This window comes from Salvelinus namaycush, chromosome 3, assembly GCF_016432855.1.
Source record: "Salvelinus namaycush isolate Seneca chromosome 3, SaNama_1.0, whole genome shotgun sequence".
Lineage (NCBI taxonomy): Eukaryota > Metazoa > Chordata > Actinopteri > Salmoniformes > Salmonidae > Salvelinus > Salvelinus namaycush.
This window is the reverse complement of record NC_052309.1, coordinates 13,466,629-13,484,118: the sequence shown is the minus strand read 5'-3', so window position 1 is coordinate 13,484,118 and position 17,490 is coordinate 13,466,629. Positions and strand designations below refer to the sequence as shown.

The following is a 17,490-nucleotide window of genomic DNA, read 5'->3' as shown; positions in this document are numbered from 1 at the left end:
TCAGTTTATTTCTAACAATACAGGATAAGAGGGATTTTTTTCTTCCTCTGTCTTGTCGATTGATGAATGTTTGCATTGAGTGGCCACACCAACCACAGGAAGAGTGGGAGAGGAGAGGTGGGCCAGAAGTGGTAAACATCACAAGACACATCTAGCCCTGCTGCTATTGGCTGGAGCTGGAGGCAGCCGGGTTTATAAGCCAACCAGCAGCCTCCCTTCAGCAGCATCCATTCACATCCAAACTGAACTGTGCTGTTCCTCCTTTGGCATCCAAGAGAATACTGAGCAGCTCTCCACTCATCCTCCTGATTAACTACTCTAGAGCTATCCTGTGGATTCTCTGAAGAACAAGTCAAGGTAAATAATGGCTTTCACTTGTATAGATGTTGGTGCTTACTTTCTATAATCCTCTCCTATAAAAGCTCAAAGAAAATTGTGGCGAATTGTTTTATATTTTGTGCAACTCAAATATCAAATATTTTCACAATTTTAAGAAATCTGGGAGACACTCTTCAGCACTTATAATCTATCATTCTGCACAGTCAATGCTTCAATGTGTTGCACTTTTTTTATGTACAAAAAGAAAATAGAGCTCACTAGTCTGGTGTAACAATTAGTTTGTGTTATTACACATTCTCTCTAGACACCAGATATGTATATGCCTTTGCTTGAACCTGATGGAGTGAAATAAATCATAAACTAGGTTTTATAGTGTTGGAGTGATGAACGTGAGCGTGACAGCAGGAAGAGGAAGCTGTGGCCTCAGCTCACCAATCCACAGCTAATTTGTTCTCAGCTAACTGACTCGTACAGTCTGTTCCAAGACTAAGCCACAGCATTTAAAGGGCTGCTGTGAGGAGAAATAATAATAACAGAAAAACTGACAGGCTGGATTAGTTACTTCTGAAGTCAGATCACATCCACACAACATCCTCTCAACATCCACACAACATCCTCTCAACATCCTCTCAACATCCCACGTTGTTTTTCTCGCCTCCGTCACACTTCCGTCTGTCGACAAAACAGATTTCTAGAGTTGGCTTTCAAAATAAGCTGAGGGACGTTCATCATGTTCCCTGCCTCCCTGGACCGTGGTCTTCCAAACTTTCACTTCTAACTTGGGGAATTATACACTATGCAGAGATCATTATAGGTATAGCTAAAAGACTGCCTGCTCAGAGTTATTCTTGATGTAATGTTGTTCTAGCTGAGAGTAGTTGAGCTGGAAAACAAGGGAGACGTTCATGCATGGGGCTAGGCATTAAAAAAAATAGAATCAAGTCAAATGTTATTTGTCACTTGCGGCGAATAAAACAGGTGTAGACCTTGCAGTGAAATGCTTATTACAAGCCCTTAACCAACAATGCTTTAAGAAGTTAAGAAAAAAAAAAAGTGTTAAGTAAAAAATAGAAAATAAATGTAACAAATAATTAAACAGCTGCAGTAAAATAACAAGCAAGGCTATATACAGGGTATTACGGTACAGAGTCAATGTGGAGGCTATATACAGTGGGTACCGGTACAGAGTCAATGTGGAGGCTATATACAGGGTATTACGGTACAGAGTCAATGTGGAGGCTATATACAGGGGGTACCGGTACAGAGTCAATGTGGAGGCTATATACAGGGGGTACCGGTACAGAGTCAATGTGGAGGCTATATACAGGGGGTACCGGTACAGAGTCAATGTGGAGGCTATATACAGGGTATTACGGTACAGAGTCAATGTGGAGGCTATATACAGGGGGTACCGGTACAGAGTCAATGTGGAGGCTATATACAGGGGGTACCGGTACAGAGTCAATGTGGAGGCTATATACAGGGTGTTACGGTACAGAGTCAATGTGGAGGCTATATACAGGGGGTACCGGTACAGAGTCAATGTGGAGGCTATATACAGGGGGTACCGGTACAGAGTCAATGTGGAGGCTATATACAGGGGGTACCGGTACAGAGTCAATGTGGAGGCTATATACAGGGTATTACGGTACAGAGTCAATGTGGAGGCTATATACAGGGGGTACCGGTACAGAGTCAATGTGGAGGCTATATACAGGGGGTACCGTTACAGAGTCAATGTGGAGGCTATATACAGGGTGTTACGGTACAGAGTCAATGTGGAGGCTATATACAGGGGGTACCGGTACAGAGTCAATGTGGAGGCTATATACAGGGGGTACCGGTACAGAGTCAATGTGGAGGCTATATACAGGGGGTACCGGTACAGAGTCAATGTGGAGGCTATATACAGGGGGTACCGGTACAGAGTCAATGTGGAGGCTATATACAGGGGGTACCGGTACAGAGTCAATGTGGAGGCTATATACAGGGGGTACCGGTACAGAGTCAATGTGGAGGCTATATACAGGGGGTACCGGTACAGAGTCAATGTGGAGGCTATATACAGGGGGTACCGGTACAGAGTCAATGTGGAGGCTATATACAGGGGGTACCGGTACAGAGTCAATGTGGAGGCTATATACAGGGGGTACCGGTACAGAGTCAATGTGGAGGCTATATACAGGGGGTACCGGTACAGAGTCAATGTGGAGGCTATATACAGAGGGTACCGGTACAGAGTCAATGTGGAGGCTATATACAGGGTGTTACGGTACAGAGTCAATGTGGAGACTATATACAGAGGGTACCGGTACAGAGTCAATGTGGAGGCTATATACAGGGGGTACCGGTACAGAGTCAATGTGGAGGCTATATACAGGGGGTACCGGTACAGAGTCAATGTGGAGGCTATATACAGAGGGTACCAGTACAGAGTCAATGTGGAGGCTATATACAGGGGGTACCGGTACAGAGTCAATGTGGAGGCTATATACAGGGGGTACCGGTACAGAGTCAATGTGGAGGCTATATACAGGGGGTACCGGTACAGAGTCAATGTGGAGGCTATATACAGGGGGTACCGGTACAGAGTCAATGTGGAGGCTATATACAGGGGGTACCGGTACAGAGTCAATGTGGAGGCTATATACAGGGGGTACCGGTACAGAGTCAATGTGGAGGCTATATACAGGGGGTACCGGTACAGAGTCAATGTGGAGGCTATATACAGGGGGTACCGGTACAGAGTCAATGTGGAGGCTATATACAGGGGTATACGGTACAGAGTCAATGTGGAGGCTATATACAGGGGGTACCGGTACAGAGTCAATGTGGAGGCTATATACAGGGGGTACCGGTACAGAGTCAATGTGGAGGCTATATACAGGGGGTACCGGTACAGAGTCAATGTGGAGGCTATATACAGGGGGTACCGGTACAGAGTCAATGTGGAGGCTATATACAGGGTGTACGGTACAGAGTCAATGTGGAGGCTATATACAGGGGGTACCGGTACAGAGTCAATGTGGAGGCTATATACAGGGGGTACCGGTACAGAGTCAATGTGGAGGCTATATACAGGGTGTTACGGTACAGAGTCAATGTGGAGGCTATATACAGGGGGTACCGGTACAGAGTCAATGTGGAGGCTATATACAGGGGGTACCGGTACAGAGTCAATGTGGAGGCTATATACAGGGGGTACCGGTACAGAGTCAATGTGGAGGCTATATACAGGGTATTACGGTACAGAGTCAATGTGGAGGCTATATACAGGGGGTACCGGTACAGAGTCAATGTGGAGGCTATATACAGGGGGTACCGGTACAGAGTCAATGTGGAGGCTATATACAGGGTGTTACGGTACAGAGTCAATGTGGAGGCTATATACAGGGGGTACCGGTACAGAGTCAATGTGGAGGCTATATACAGGGGGTACCGGTACAGAGTCAATGTGGAGGCTATATACAGGGGGTACCGGTACAGAGTCAATGTGGAGGCTATATACAGGGGGTACCGGTACAGAGTCAATGTGGAGGCTATATACAGGGGGTACCGGTACAGAGTCAATGTGGAGGCTATATACAGGGGGTACCGGTACAGAGTCAATGTGGAGGCTATATACAGGGGGTACCGGTACAGAGTCAATGTGGAGGCTATATACAGGGGGTACCGGTACAGAGTCAATGTGGAGGCTATATACAGGGGGTACCGGTACAGAGTCAATGTGGAGGCTATATACAGAGGGTACCGGTACAGAGTCAATGTGGAGGCTATATACAGGGTGTTACGGTACAGAGTCAATGTGGAGACTATATACAGAGGGTACCGGTACAGAGTCAATGTGGAGGCTATATACAGGGGGTACCGGTACAGAGTCAATGTGGAGGCTATATACAGGGGGTACCGGTACAGAGTCAATGTGGAGGCTATATACAGAGGGTACCAGTACAGAGTCAATGTGGAGGCTATATACAGGGGGTACCGGTACAGAGTCAATGTGGAGGCTATATACAGGGGGTACCGGTACAGAGTCAATGTGGAGGCTATATACAGGGGGTACCGGTACAGAGTCAATGTGGAGGCTATATACAGGGGGTACCGGTACAGAGTCAATGTGGAGGCTATATACAGGGGGTACCGGTACAGAGTCAATGTGGAGGCTATATACAGGGGGTACCGGTACAGAGTCAATGTGGAGGCTATATACAGGGGGTACCGGTACAGAGTCAATGTGGAGGCTATATACAGGGGGTACCGGTACAGAGTCAATGTGGAGGCTATATACAGGGTATTACGGTACAGAGTCAATGTGGAGGCTATATACAGGGGGTACCGGTACAGAGTCAATGTGGAGGCTATATACAGGGGGTACCGGTACAGAGTCAATGTGGAGGCTATATACAGGGGGTACCGGTACAGAGTCAATGTGGAGGCTATATACAGGGGGTACCGGTACAGAGTCAATGTGGAGGCTATATACAGGGGGTACCGGTACAGAGTCAATGTGGAGGCTATATACAGGGGGTACCGGTACAGAGTCAATGTGGAGGCTATATACAGAGGGTACCGGTACAGAGTCAATGTGGAGGCTATATACAGGGTGTTACGGTACAGAGTCAATGTGGAGACTATATACAGAGGGTACCGGTACAGAGTCAATGTGGAGGCTATATACAGGGGGTACCGGTACAGAGTCAATGTGGAGGCTATATACAGGGGGTACCGGTACAGAGTCAATGTGGAGGCTATATACAGAGGGTACCAGTACAGAGTCAATGTGGAGGCTATATACAGGGGGTACCGGTACAGAGTCAATGTGGAGGCTATATACAGAGGGTACCGGTACAGAGTCAATGTGGAGGCTATATACAGGGGGTACTGGTACAGAGTCAATGTGGAGGCTATATACAGGGGGTACCGGTACAGAGTCAATGTGGAGGCTATATACAGGGGGTACCGGTACAGAGTCAATGTGGAGGCTATATACAGGGGGTACCGGTACAGAGTCAATGTGGAGGCTATATACAGAGGGTACCGGTACAGAGTCAATGTGGAGGCTATATACAGGGGGTACCGGTACAGAGTCAATGTGGAGGCTATATACAGGGGGTACCGGTACAGAGTCAATGTGGAGGCTATATACAGGGGGTACCGGTACAGAGTCAATGTGGAGGCTATATACAGGGGGTACCGGTACAGAGTCAATGTGGAGGCTATATACAGAGGGTACCGGTACAGAGTCAATGTGGAGGCTATATACAGGGTGTTACGGTACAGAGTCAATGTGGAGACTATATACAGAGGGTACCGGTACAGAGTCAATGTGGAGGCTATATACAGGGGGTACCGGTACAGAGTCAATGTGGAGGCTATATACAGGGGGTACCGGTACAGAGTCAATGTGGAGGCTATATACAGGGGGTACCGGTACAGAGTCAATGTGGAGGCTATATACAGGGGGTACCGGTACAGAGTCAATGTGGAGGCTATATACAGGGGGTACCGGTACAGAGTCAATGTGGAGGCTATATACAGAGGGTACAGGTACAGAGTCAATGTGGAGGCTATATACAGGGGGTACCGGTACAGAGTCAATGTGGAGGCTATATACAGGGGGTACCGGTACAGAGTCAATGTGGAGGCTTTATACAGGGGGTACCGGTACAGAGTCAATGTGGAGGCTATATACAGGGGGTACCGGTACAGAGTCAATGTGGAGGCTATATACAGGGGGTACCGGTACAGAGTCAATGTGGAGGCTATATACAGAGGGTACAGGTACAGAGTCAATGTGGAGGCTATATACAGGGGGTACCGGTACAGAGTCAATGTGGAGGCTATATACAGGGGGTACCGGTACAGAGTCAATGTGGAGGCTATATACAGGGGGTACAGGTACAGAGTCAATGTGGAGGCTATATACAGGGGGTACCGGTACAGAGTCAATGTGGAGGCTATATACAGGGGGTACCGGTACAGAGTCAATGTGGAGGCTATATACAGGGGGTACCGGTACAGAGTCAATGTGGAGGCTATATACAGGGGGTACCGGTACAGAGTCAATGTGGAGGCTATATACAGGGGGTACCGGTACAGAGTCAATGTGGAGGCTATATACAGGGGTACCGGTACAGAGTCAATGTGGAGACTATATACAGAGGATACCGTTACAGAGTCAAAGTGGAGGCTATATACAGGGGTACCGGTACAGAGTCAATGTGGAGACTATATACAGGGGATACCGTTACAGAGTCAATGTGGAGGCTATATACAGGGTATTACGGTACAGAGTCAATGTGGAGGCTATATACAGGGGGTACCGGTACAGAGTCAATGTGGAGGCTATATACAGGGGGTACCGGTACAGAGTCAATGTGGAGGCTATATACAGAGGGTACCGGTACAGAGTCAATGTGGAGGCTATATACAGGGGGTACCGGTACAGAGTCAATGTGGAGGCTATATACAGGGGGTACGGTACAGAGTCAATGTGGAGACTATATACAGAGGATACCGGTACAGAGTCAATGTGGAGACTATATACAGGGGGTACCGATACAGAGTCAATGTGGAGGCTATATACAGGGGGTACCGGTACAGAGTCAATGTGGAGGCTATATACAGGGGGTACAGGTACAGAGTCAATGTGGAGGCTATATACAGGGGTACCGGTACAGAGTCAATGTGGAGACTATATACAGGGGGTACCGGTACAGAGTCAATGTGGAGACTATATACAGAGGGTACCGGTACAGAGTCAATGTGGAGGCTATATACAGGGGGTACCGGTACAGAGTCAATGTGGAGGCTATATACAGGGGTACCGGTACAGAGTCAATGTGGAGACTATATACAGAGGATACCGTTACAGAGTCAAAGTGGAGGCTATATACAGGGGGTACTGCTACAGAGTCAATGTGGAGACTATATACAGAGGATACCGTTACAGAGTCAATGTGGAGGCTATATACAGGGGTACCGGTACAGAGTCAATGTGGAGACTATATACAGGGGATACCGTTACAGAGTCAATGTGGAGGCTATATACAGGGTATTACGGTAGAGAGTCAATGTGGAGGCTATATACAGGGGGTACCGGTACAGAGTCAATGTGGAGGCTATATACAGGGGGTACCGGTACAGAGTCAATGTGGAGGCTATATACAGAGGGTACCGGTACAGAGTCAATGTGGAGGCTATATACAGGGGGTACCGGTACAGAGTCAATGTGGAGGCTATATACAGAGGGTACGGTACAGAGTCAATGTGGAGACTATATACAGAGGATACCGTTACAGAGTCAATGTGGAGGCTATATACAGGGGGTACCGGTACAGAGTCAGTGTGGAGGCTATATACAGGGGGTACCGGTACAGAGTCAGTGTGGAGGCTATATACAGGGGGTACCGGTACAGAGTCAATGTGGAGGCTATATACAGGGGTACCGGTACAGAGTCAATGTGGAGACTATATACAGAGGATACCGTTACAGAGTCAATGTGGAGGCTATATACAGGGTATTACGGTACAGAGTCAAAGTGGAGGCTATATACAGGGGGTACCGGTACAGAGTCAATGGGGAGGCTATATACAGGGGGTACAGGTACAGAGTCAATGTGGAGGCTATATACAGGGGGTACCGGTACAGAGTCAATGTGGAGGCTATATACAGGGGGTACCGGTACAGAGTCAATGTGGAGGCTATATACAGGGGGTACCGGTACAGAGTCAATGTGAAGGCTATATACAGGGGGTACAGGTACAGAGTCAATGTGGAGGCTATATACAGGGGGTACCGGTACAGAGTCAATGTGGAGGCTATATACAGGGGGTACGGTACAGAGTCAATGTGGAGGCTATATACAGGGGGTACCGGTACAGAGTCAATGTGGAGGCTATATACAGAGGATACCGTTACAGAGTCAATGTGGAGGCTATATACAGGGGGTACCGGTACAGAGTCAATGTGGAGGCTATATACAGAGGGTACCGGTACAGAGTCAATGTGGAGGCTATATACAGGGGGTACCGGTACAGAGTCAGTGTGGAGGCTATATACAGGGGGTACCGGTACAGAGTCAATGTGGAGGCTATATACAGGGGGTACCGGTACAGAGTCAATGTGTAGGCTATATACAGGGGGTACCGGTACAGAGTCAATGTGGAGGCTATATACAGGGGGTACCGGTACAGAGTCAATGTGGAGGCTATATACAGGGGGTACCGGTACAGAGTCAAAGTGGAGGCTATATACAGGGGGTACCGGTACAGAGTCAATGGGGAGGCTATATACAGGGGGTACAGGTACAGAGTCAATGTGGAGGCTATATACAGGGGGTACCGGTACAGAGTCAATGTGGAGGCTATATACAGGGGGTACCGGTACAGAGTCAATGTGGAGGCTATATACAGGGGGTACCGGTACAGAGTCAATGTGAAGGCTATATACAGGGGGTACAGGTACAGAGTCAATGTGGAGGCTATATACAGGGGGTACCGGTACAGAGTCAATGTGGAGGCTATATACAGGGGGTACCGGTACAGAGTCAATGTGGAGGCTATATACAGGGGGTACCGGTACAGAGTCAATGTGGAGGCTATATACAGGGGGTACCGGTACAGAGTCAATGTGGAGGCTATATACAGGGGGTACCGGTACAGAGTCAATGTGAAGGCTATATACAGGGGTACCGGTACAGAGTCAATGTGAAGGCTATATACAGGGGGTACAGGTACAGAGTCAATGTGGAGGCTATATACAGGGGGTACCGGTACAGAGTCAATGTGGAGGCTATATACAGGGGGTACCGGTACAGAGTCAATGTGGAGGCTATATACAGGGGGTACCGGTACAGAGTCAATGTGGAGGCTATATACAGGGGGTACCGGTACAGAGTCAATGTGGAGGCTATATACAGAGGATACCGTTACAGAGTCAATGTGGAGGCTATATACAGGGGTACCGGTACAGAGTCAATGTGGAGACTATATACAGGGGGTACCGATACAGAGTCAATGTGGAGGCTATATACAGAGGGTACCGGTACAGAGTCAATGTGGAGGCTATATACAGGGGGTACCGGTACAGAGTCAATGTGGAGGCTATATACAGGGGTACCGGTACAGAGTCAATGTGGAGACTATATACAGAGGATACCGTTACAGAGTCAATGTGGAGGCTATATACAGAGGGTACCGGTACAGAGTCAATGTGGAGACTATATACAGAGGATACCGTTACAGAGTCAATGTGGAGGCTATATACAGGGTATTACGGTACAGAGTCAATGTGGAGGCTATATACAGGGGGTACCGGTACAGAGTCAATGTGGAGGCTATATACAGGGGGTACCGGTACAGAGTCAATGTGGAGGCTATATACAGAGGGTACCGGTACAGAGTCAATGTGGAGGCTATATACAGGGGGTACCGGTACAGAGTCAATGTGGAGGCTATATACAGGGGGTACGGTACAGAGTCAATGTGGAGACTATATACAGAGGATACCGTTACAGAGTCAATGTGGAGGCTATATACAGGGGGTACCGGTACAGAGTCAGTGTGGAGGCTATATACAGGGGGTACCGGTACAGAGTCAGTGTGGAGGCTATATACAGGGGGTACCGGTAAAGAGTCAATGTGGAGGCTATATACAGGGGTACCGGTACAGAGTCAATGTGGAGACTATATACAGAGGATACCGTTACAGAGTCAATGTGGAGGCTATATACAGGGGGTACCGGTACAGAGTCAATGTGGAGACTATATACAGGGGGTACCGGTACAGAGTCAATGTGGAGACTATATACAGAGGATACCGTTACAGAGTCAATGTGGAGGCTATATACAGGGGGTACCGGTACAGAGTCAATGTGGAGGCTATATACAGGGGATACCGTTACAGAGTCAATGTGGAGGCTATATACAGGGTATTACGGTACAGAGTCAATGTGGAGGCTATATACAGGGGGTACCGGTACAGAGTCAATGTGGAGGCTATATACAGAGGGTACCGGTACAGAGTCAATGTGGAGGCTATATACAGGGGGTACCGGTACAGAGTCAATGTGGAGGCTATATACAGGGGGTACCGGTACAGAGTCAATGTGGAGGCTATATACAGGGGGTACAGGTACAGAGTCAATGTGGAGGCTATATACAGGGGGTACCGGTACAGAGTCAATGTGGAGGCTATATACAGGGGGTACCGGTACAGAGTCAATGTGGAGGCTATATACAGGGGGTACCGGTACAGAGTCAATGTGGAGGCTATATACAGGGGGTACCGGTACAGAGTCAATGTGGAGGCTATATACAGGGGGTACCGGTACAGAGTCAATGTGGAGGCTATATACAGGGGGTACCGGTACAGAGTCAATGTGGAGGCTATATACAGAGGATACCGTTACAGAGTCAATGTGGAGGCTATATACAGGGGTACCGGTACAGAGTCAATGTGGAGACTATATACAGGGGGTACCGATACAGAGTCAATGTGGAGGCTATATACAGAGGGTACCGGTACAGAGTCAATGTGGAGGCTATATACAGGGGGTACCGGTACAGAGTCAATGTGGAGGCTATATACAGGGGGTACCGGTACAGAGTCAATGTGGAGGCTATATACAGGGGGTACCGGTACAGAGTCAATGTGGAGGCTATATACAGAGGGTACCGGTACAGAGTCAATGTGGAGGCTATATACAGGGGGTACCGGTACAGAGTCAATGTGGAGGCTATATACAGGGGGTACCGGTACAGAGTCAATGTGGAGGCTATATACAGGGGGTACCGGTACAGAGTCAATGTGGAGGCTATATACAGGGGTACCGGTACAGAGTCAATGTGGAGGCTATATACAGGGGGTACCGGTACAGAGTCAGTGTGGAGGCTATATACAGGGGGTACCGGTACAGAGTCAGTGTGCAGGGGCACCGGTTAGTCGAGGTCATTTAGGTAATATGTACATGTAGGTTGAGTTAAAGTGACTATGCATAGATTATAAACAGAGAGTAGCAACAGCGTAAAAGAGGGGTCTGGGTAGCCCTTTGATTAGAAGCAGTTAAGAATCCTTTTGAACCTCGACTTGGCACTCCGGTACAGCTTGCCGTGCGGTAGCAGAGAGAACAGTCTATGACTAGGGTGGCTGGAATATTTGACCATTTTCAGGGCCTTCCTCTGACACCACCTGGTATAGAGGTCCTGGATGGCAGGAAGCTTGGTCCCAGTGATGTACTGGGCCGTATGCACTACCCTCTGTTGTTCCCTGCGGTAGGAGGCCGAGCAGTTGCCATACCAGGCAGTGATGCAACCAGTCAGGATGCTCTCAATGGTGCAGCTGTAGAACCTTTTGAGGATCTGAGGACCCATGCCAAATCTTTTCAGTATCCTGAGTGGAAATAGGTTTTGTCGTGCCCTCTTCACGACTGTCTTAGTGTGTTTGGACCATCATAGTTTGTTGGTAATGTGGACACCAAGGAACTTGAAGCTCTCAACCTGTTCCACTATAGCCCCGTCGATGAGAATGGGGGCGTTCTCGGTCCTCCTTTTCTTGTACTCCACAATCATCTCCTTTGTCTTGATCATGTTGAGGGAGAGGTTGTTTTCCTGGCACCACACTGCCAGGTCTTTGACCTCCTCCCTATAGGCTGTCTCATTGTAGGCTAGGCTGGATGTCATTAGTTGGGAGGGAAGCCCATTTTATCTGCCAACGGTTAGGGACTTTAAAATGAGTGCACTTCCACCAGAGTCCTTCCACTTAGCTATGGCGGAGACTCATAAGGGCCCATGGTTGGTGTTCTCCCTGTATAGTAATCAAGGCTTTAAGGGTTAAGGGTTTAAACATTACAAGGCAGGACTTCACAGGCACTTTCATGTAAAATCAGTCTAATTGCCTCCCATCCGGGCATTTCTGCTGTAATTTCTGCTTTTATTAGGATACCCATTACCCGACGCCAATGGCGACAGCTGGTCTTCCTGGGGTCAGACACATAACGAAAAAGACATTACAGACAAAAATACTTTACAAATTGAAAAAATAATGTATCACATTTTTACATTTAAAAAGGTGTTAAATGTAGCCTACACAGTGTACAGCTTTCAACAGAGTTTGTATTTTCAGTTCTCATCATTTTGGTGGCTTTCATGATTCTTTCTTTTTTCATGATTCTTTTTTTTTTTTTAGATACACCTTGTGACAATGAAGGCTGCAATTGTTTTCGTCCTGCTCTTTGCAACGGTCCTCGGTCGCCCGGCGATACGCTCGCCCAGCAACAGTCCAGAGAGCTCAGAAGAACTTGTGAGTGTTCCTTTTATATGAGAACATACAGTATATATTAAAAAAAGCCAGTCAGACAGAGAGACAGATGTGTACATTGGTATCAACTTAAATTCCTGTTCATGTTGTCAGGTGAAACCAGCTCCAGTGCTTGGGATAGCCCCAGCAGAACTTACTGAGGTGGCCCCTGTACAGGTAAGAGCCTCTTTCAGCAAACATTCCTCTGAATTGAAATGTTGAAATGTATACATTTGCACTGTAGGGAAAACTGTATTAATATGTCTGTTTTTATTGGACTCTTTTTAATGCTGAGGTTTTCTTTAAGAATGGAGATACCGCTACAACATCAGACGAGAGCTCTGACGAAGATGAAACAGAGGTAAAACATAATTATGTTGTAGCATAATGAAGCATAAGATGCTAAATCAATCTTACACCTGATAGAGACAACCATATCTGTGCTTTTGATGGATGATACTTGATACATTGATTGATCCTGTTTTTCTATTCTCCAGGGAGCTGATCCTACTTCCGACCCAACATCGGACAGCACAGCATCAACAGACAGCACAGACAGTGCAGACAGTGCAGACAGCAATGAAAGCAAGGACAGCGCAGACAGTGCAGACAGCGATGTGAGTAATGCACTATGTATAAAACTACTGACAGCTTATATGTAGGATATATTGAGTCACTTTTTATTTATAGATGCATATGTAGTTATGGCTCCAGTAAGTCTACAGGGTCACACTGAGACTATAGCTTGTAGTTCAATGAAGACATCTAGCTAATGTTGACAGACAGGAGCGTTTCACCAAGCTCTTATTTGAACTTTATATCTTATAAGAGGTTATGTAAAACTAAAGGTGTTGTTGTGATGTGGTGTGTTTTCAGGACACAAACGAGTCCAGTGAGTCAGAGGAGGCGGACACCACCGCTGCCCCTCCGACAGCTGAGCCCACCGTAGAGCCCACAATGGCTACCACTGAGGCCCCCATTTACGACGACGGACGTGGAGACAGCATGGGTTACCCCAGCGACTACAAGAAGTCTATCATCTATGTAGATACTAACAACATCGAGAAGGGACCCTCCTCTTACAAAGCCTATGGAAAGATGGATGAGGGCCTGTATGCTGGCAAAAAGGTGTCCGTCTACGACACCGGGCTCGGAAACGAGATTGAGAAGACGATGACAGGGTTCAAGGTAAATTTGTTTCTCCTCTGTGTTAGAATTCTCCATTTCAAACTCATAGGCATTATTTCCTTCCATTTAGTTTTGGAAGTTGATCTAAACATCCTTCCACCGCCTCTCTCTCTCCCCCTCCAGGCCCTGCAGGTGCATGATTTGATGGAGGAGGACACCAGCACCCCTGACGTGGAGAGCCAGGTTCTGGATGCCTCCAGCGGGAAAGCCGAGGAGCCCAGCCTGCGCCAGGCGCATGTCGACGTAGCCAGCCAGGACAGGACCCCCTCTGAGAGCCCCGAGAGCCAGAAGGCCAAGAGCCTGGAGAGTGATGCCACCAGTGAGCGCACCAGTAGCGCTAGCAGCGATGGTAATAGCGAGAGCACCAGCACCAGCGCCAGTAATGAGACTGACAGCAGCAACAGTAGTGAGGAGGCTACAGCCAGGCCTGGGGCAGCAGACAGCGACTCAGCAGAGAGCAACGAGAGCCATGACAGTGACAGCGACTCGGCTGAGGAGGCAGCCACAGTGGCTACCATCACTACCGATGCTCCCGTAGTCATCACTGCCAAGTAAAGGCCTGTCTCTCTCATCCTGCTGCTGTCGACAGTGAAGAATGCTACCAGAACCTGGAAGGTGCTCTATGACCCTGCCTTAGGAGGAGAGGTCAGAACAGAGAGAATAACAGAAAACACATAAGCACAACTCAGGGCCCTTAGGGTCTGATACAGTACAACAATAATACATGATAAGATTCATACTCGCTATCTCATCATGACATATAGAACAGTCAATTTTGTTCAATTGCACAATTATTTACACTACATGTTGTTTGTCCCATTTTTACTGTAATAATGTATAACGTTGTATCAGTCCTAAATACATGCATTCTTTTTTTTCATAAAACTCATAGTGAGTCTGTTATTTCACATGTGTATACGTTGTTGTGTCTGCTGAGCCATTGAGCTCTGTGCATAGTATGTAGAGACTCCAGGGGGATTCACAGTGGTGTTCACCAGAGAAACCACAATCCATCACAAACCATCATTCAGCGTCATTATGAGCTAAAATAGGAACAAAGGCCCTGTCACAGTAAACATGCTGGATGTAAAATAGTATTGGAAAAAATTACATTTTGAACCTTCAAATGAAGTTGTTCATAGGTTGTTTTTCTCAACGTAATATTCCTTACTCAATTGTCTGATGAGGTGTTGGCTCGGTCAGGAGGAAGCTGGAGTTCACAGATAACTCAAGCACACCATGATCCCTTGGTGGTGTAGTGCAGCAAATAGCCACAAGACAGCGCTGTAGGAATGGATGAAATCACTGTCAAAATCCCACTGTTAATGACACTCGATCTCAGTGAACACTCATACTCTTTTCCAAGCATGCAGTACACTAATACACTAATAATCTATTATGACTGATCATACCCATAACTAAAACTTGATAACAGTAATCAAAAATATAATCAATTAAGAGACATCTTTTCTCAATGTAAGTATTTTTCTATCTCTTTATTGAGTACACAAGTTCACAACAAATATCAATCAATCAATCAAATGTATGTTATTAAGCCCTTTTTATATCAGCAGTTGTCTCAATGTACTTTACAGATAACCAGCCTAAAACTCCAAAGAGCAAGTCACTACATACTGTGTGTAAAGAGACATACTGGAGCGTAACACAACAATATCAATCAATCAATCAAACATTCACAATTGTTTATATCACACCCAGCAGATTATGATCACCTAGTTCACAGACATCCAAACACCCGTAACTACCACCATATGTTGAACTAGTAAAGATTACAGGGCTTCTGATAGGGTTATTATGAAGCTATGGATAACATTACCTATAAATGCTGCTGCATAAAAAAAACAAAAAAAGCCAAGATATTTCATATCATGCAGGTACTGTAAACAGTCCATACAAAAAAGTAGGACCTAAAAAAAGCAATGATTTATAAACTCTGGAATAATTATAATAAAGTATTCTCATGAATACTCTCATTATTAGTTGTCTCCTCTAGTTGGTGGAGGGGGAGTTTCTGGAGCGGGAGTTGTAATGGCCTCAGTGACACGTGCAGTAACGTTCCCTGGTGACGGTGTCGTTTCACTGACAATTGGCCCATTCGTGGACATTTCTGTCACTGGTGGGATAGTTGACATGGCAGCAGTGGGAGGGTTCACTGTGGTTGGAGCAGTTGGTCCTGGTGTCATTCTTGATTCATCAGATTCTGAGGACTCGTGGATTCGTGGAACATTGTGGTGTCCAGGCCTGTTGAACTGTGGAACATTGTGGTGTCCAGGCCTGTTGAACTGTGGAACATTGTGGTGTCCAGACCTGTTGAACTGTGGAACATTGTGGTGTCCAGGCCTGTTGAACTGTGGAACATTGTGGTGTCCAGGCCTGTTGAACTGTGGACCATTGTGGTGTCCAGGCCTGTTGAACTGTGGACCATTGTGGTGTCCACGCCTGTCGAACTGTGGAGTGGACAAAGCACATCAGCACCTGAAAATACTGTAACGATAGCCATTACTGCTACTAATTATGGCAAAAGATATAAGATATATAAAATGTTCATCCACTTACTGGTTTTGCGATTGCTGTTGAGATAAAGACAATAAGAAGTGCAGGCCTCAGTAGCTCCATCTCTTTTTTTATTTCTGATGGAAAAAATAAACAAAATCGAAGATTTCTCTCTGATTACAGCTCCTGTCCTGTCTGAGCCTACTGTAGAGGAGACCATAGACAGACATCCAGGGCTGGTGCTAATATAGCCAGTGCCAGTAAATTAACCAAGGGCTGGGCAGTTATCTAATCCTAGGAATGTTGCAGGAGGATTACTGGGCCTGATAGGATAGGCTTTCTGACTGTGTGTAACACACGTCTGTCATTTCATCACTGAAAATATTCCTCTGAGGAAAACTTAAATAAACAAAATAATAAATCATCTAGACACCCCCCCTACGTTGAAGAGATCCATTGTATTGAAACAAAAACTGAAAAAGCTGCTACATGTCTGTCACTAGCAGGAAATAATCTTTGCTAAAACAATACTAATGTCCGGGGTGATTTTATTTAACCTTGTTTCAACTATTTGTTTAGTCAGGTTCCAGTCTGCAGATTCTGAACTAGCTCAAACAAGTGCAGATAATTATTTAAACCACAAGATCAAGCAACCATTAGCCAACATAATGGAATAGAAGTGTAGACATACCTTGTCATTTCCTGTCAACTATAATTAAATTAAACTGTTGCGTGATAGAGACTGATGACTGAATGACTAATGGTCAAATAAGTACACTCAGTTTCTGGAAGAAAAACAAATCCTGAAAATGGCAACATGATCATAATTTGTAGTGCAGCCAAAGAAGGAAGTTAGGTAGCTGTCCTGTATCTTTGAATTCACTACTAGTTAAAACCTCACTCATGTCATTTTGAATTATGGATGGTTGAGCAATTAGATCTTGAAAGATTGTCTAACAAGTTTAATCTTGCCCAGCCTGACTGTTGCATCCAATGTGATACTCAGTATAGTAATGTAGTAAGCACACCACAATATTCTCCTCCATTTTGTTGTCCCCCACAATGAAATCGGAGAGGGGACTGTGGATCTGTCTCCATCTGTTCGTTCCTACATTAAAGCCAAATTAAAGCCAATTTGTGCTTGATCTGAA

At 46.4% G+C, this 17,490-nt stretch overlaps 1 protein-coding gene across 1 annotated transcript; it reads left to right on the top strand.

The window, feature by feature from the left end:
- Nucleotides 1-247: 247 nt before the first annotated feature.
- LOC120044221 (dentin sialophosphoprotein-like) lies at nt 248-14,678 on the top strand. The gene is made up of 7 exons (XM_038988823.1): nt 248-357; nt 12,527-12,640; nt 12,752-12,814; nt 12,945-12,998; nt 13,135-13,254; nt 13,514-13,825; nt 13,949-14,678. Exons 2-7 carry the CDS (start codon nt 12,542-12,544, stop codon nt 14,378-14,380), a joined length of 1,080 nt encoding a protein of 359 aa, XP_038844751.1. The 5' UTR covers nt 248-357; nt 12,527-12,541; the 3' UTR covers nt 14,381-14,678.
- The last annotated feature ends 2,812 nt before the right edge of the window (nt 14,679-17,490 follow it).